The following is a 2142-nucleotide window of genomic DNA, read 5'->3' on the forward strand; positions in this document are numbered from 1 at the left end:
TGGTGATAGCTGCCCCTCGACGTGTGTCTCAGCACTCGCTTCAGCGCCTCCCCGCGCTACGGCCCCCATATTTGGTTGCTAAACACAGGGCGCTGATTGGCCCAGCTTCCCGATAAAGCTGTTATCTACCGCCCTGCCCCATCACGGCTGCCAACCCGGATCTAGACTGTTTAGCCTGGACGCCTGTCAATGACGTGCTGTTCTCGGATGGACGACATCAATATCCAGTTGCCACTTTGTCGTGGCTTTATATCAACTTGTTACTTTTTGCGAATTTCTCTTTCCTCCTTCTCTTCACCCGGTCGCCGGTGCTTTGGTATCTACGGATTCAAAAAGTACGATCCAAACAAACAAACTGATAAAGAGCCATCATCAACCACCGTCATCTCTACGTTGCCGTGTAGCTAGATTTTCTCGGAGCTTTCAATTTAGCAGTGCCGCAGCTCCATACTCCCAACTTCAAATCTTCCTGAACATTTCTTCCATCACTGGACCACAAATTTCCGACATTCTGGGCTATTGAAATCAACACAATGGCCAGTGCTACAGGCGTACCGGAAACGCGCCCCAGCGACGCCGAAGAAACTGGGTTTACGGGTGGCGAGACCGAACCACTCCTCGGCCGCCCTGGAGATGCTACGCAAGAGGAGGGCAAATCAGCCTTCAACAATCTAGTTCTTGGTACGCAATAACGCGAAATCATCCCAAAACTGACTTCAAACTTGCGTTCTAACATCAACTTCAAATAAAAGGCACCGGTATCGTTGCGCAAATAGGCATATGGCTTCTCGTCATCCTCATCTGGGCCAGTGTCTTCACCAAGCCTCTCATCCTCTTCTCAGGGCATCCTCTCGCCCAGTCCTTTGCAGTTCTGGTGCTGGTGCAGTCCATCCTCTCCTTGCAGCCCACCCATACGCTCGAGCAGAAACGCTGGGGACAACGTATTCACGCTCTACTCAACGTGGTGGCCTTGCTTTCTCTCATCGCTGGCGTGACAATCATTGAATACAACAAAGTGAAGAACCACAACCCGCACTTTCACTCCGTACATGCCTACCTTGGCGTCATCACCGCAGTGGTGCTTCTTCTACAATATCTCGTCGGGTTTACCATGCTGGTTACGCCGAAGCTGTACGGGGGCGAAGAGAACGCAAAGGCCATTTGGAAGTATCACCGATTCAGCGGATATTTCGTCCTGCTGCTCCTGTTGGCGACCATCAACAGTGCCACAGGAACGGATTATAACAAGAATGTACTCAAGCTGAAGCTCTGGGCGACGCTCATCTTGTCGATTCTCGTCGTCATCGGAGTATATCCTAGGATCCAGAAGCAGAAGCTGGGATTGGGCCGACCAAGCCTGTCGCTTTGAGCGGCCATTACCAAGTCAAAAGTTCTACTTAGAATGAGAAATGTGTGTTTCATTATCTTGCTTCGTCATGTAACTAAATATGCCTTTACGCAATAACAGTCGCAGAAATACATCATTGTATATCACAACTGCCGAAGGGTTGATCACTGTTATGCATGTGCTCAGAACTTGAAGTTCAAGCCGGAAATGGGACGCGTAAATCTATATCCAGTATTGAATAGCCTATGTACTAGTCATTATCTCCATTAATATCGCTGACGCCGTTGACTATACCATGCAGCGGTAACGCATTCTCCTGATTCAACGAAGCTGCTGCGCCTCACTAGCCATGCTAAGCTTTGATACCGAACGGTGAGGGTCCGCCGCCGCCGTTCAAACCAATTTTAACAGGTGGGCCGTTGTCCGAGTGAGAGACAGATGAAGAAAAGGCTTGCCTGAGCCGGAAACGCCCTTCTTCTCCTTTGTGCGGTAAGGTTGATATTCCCGAAGAATAACAGGGTAGAGGATCTTCTTTTTTTCTTCCCCGTCCAGAAGACATCTCAAGCCTATGTAAGGTACCATGGACTTAGTACCATACATAGCGGTCTTCCAGGATATAGGTAGGCGAAGGCCCCAAGTGGAGCACAAAATATCGCGTCAAGATAGATACGAGAAAATACGTATGCTACTAGAAAGAAAAGAAGAAAAGAAAACTAAACCTGTTCCTGGCGGCGGTGATCTATCTGGCAGATCACCATCTCTGTGGAAATACCGGCTGGAACGATTTCAGGGTT

At 49.2% G+C, this 2142-nt stretch overlaps 1 protein-coding gene across 1 annotated transcript; it reads left to right on the forward strand.

Annotated features, from left to right (window-relative positions):
- Window positions 1-533: 533 nt before the first annotated feature.
- On the forward strand, window positions 534-1369 carry TrAtP1_004130 (uncharacterized protein; the record flags this gene model as incomplete). The annotated part of the gene is made up of 2 exons (XM_014083753.1): window positions 534-681; window positions 753-1369. 2 exons carry the CDS (start codon window positions 534-536, stop codon window positions 1367-1369), a joined length of 765 nt encoding a protein of 254 aa, XP_013939228.1.
- Between the last annotated feature and the right edge of the window lie 773 nt (window positions 1370-2142).

The sequence above is a fragment of the Trichoderma atroviride genome, chromosome 2, assembly GCF_020647795.1.
Source record: "Trichoderma atroviride chromosome 2, complete sequence".
Lineage (NCBI taxonomy): Eukaryota > Fungi > Ascomycota > Sordariomycetes > Hypocreales > Hypocreaceae > Trichoderma > Trichoderma atroviride.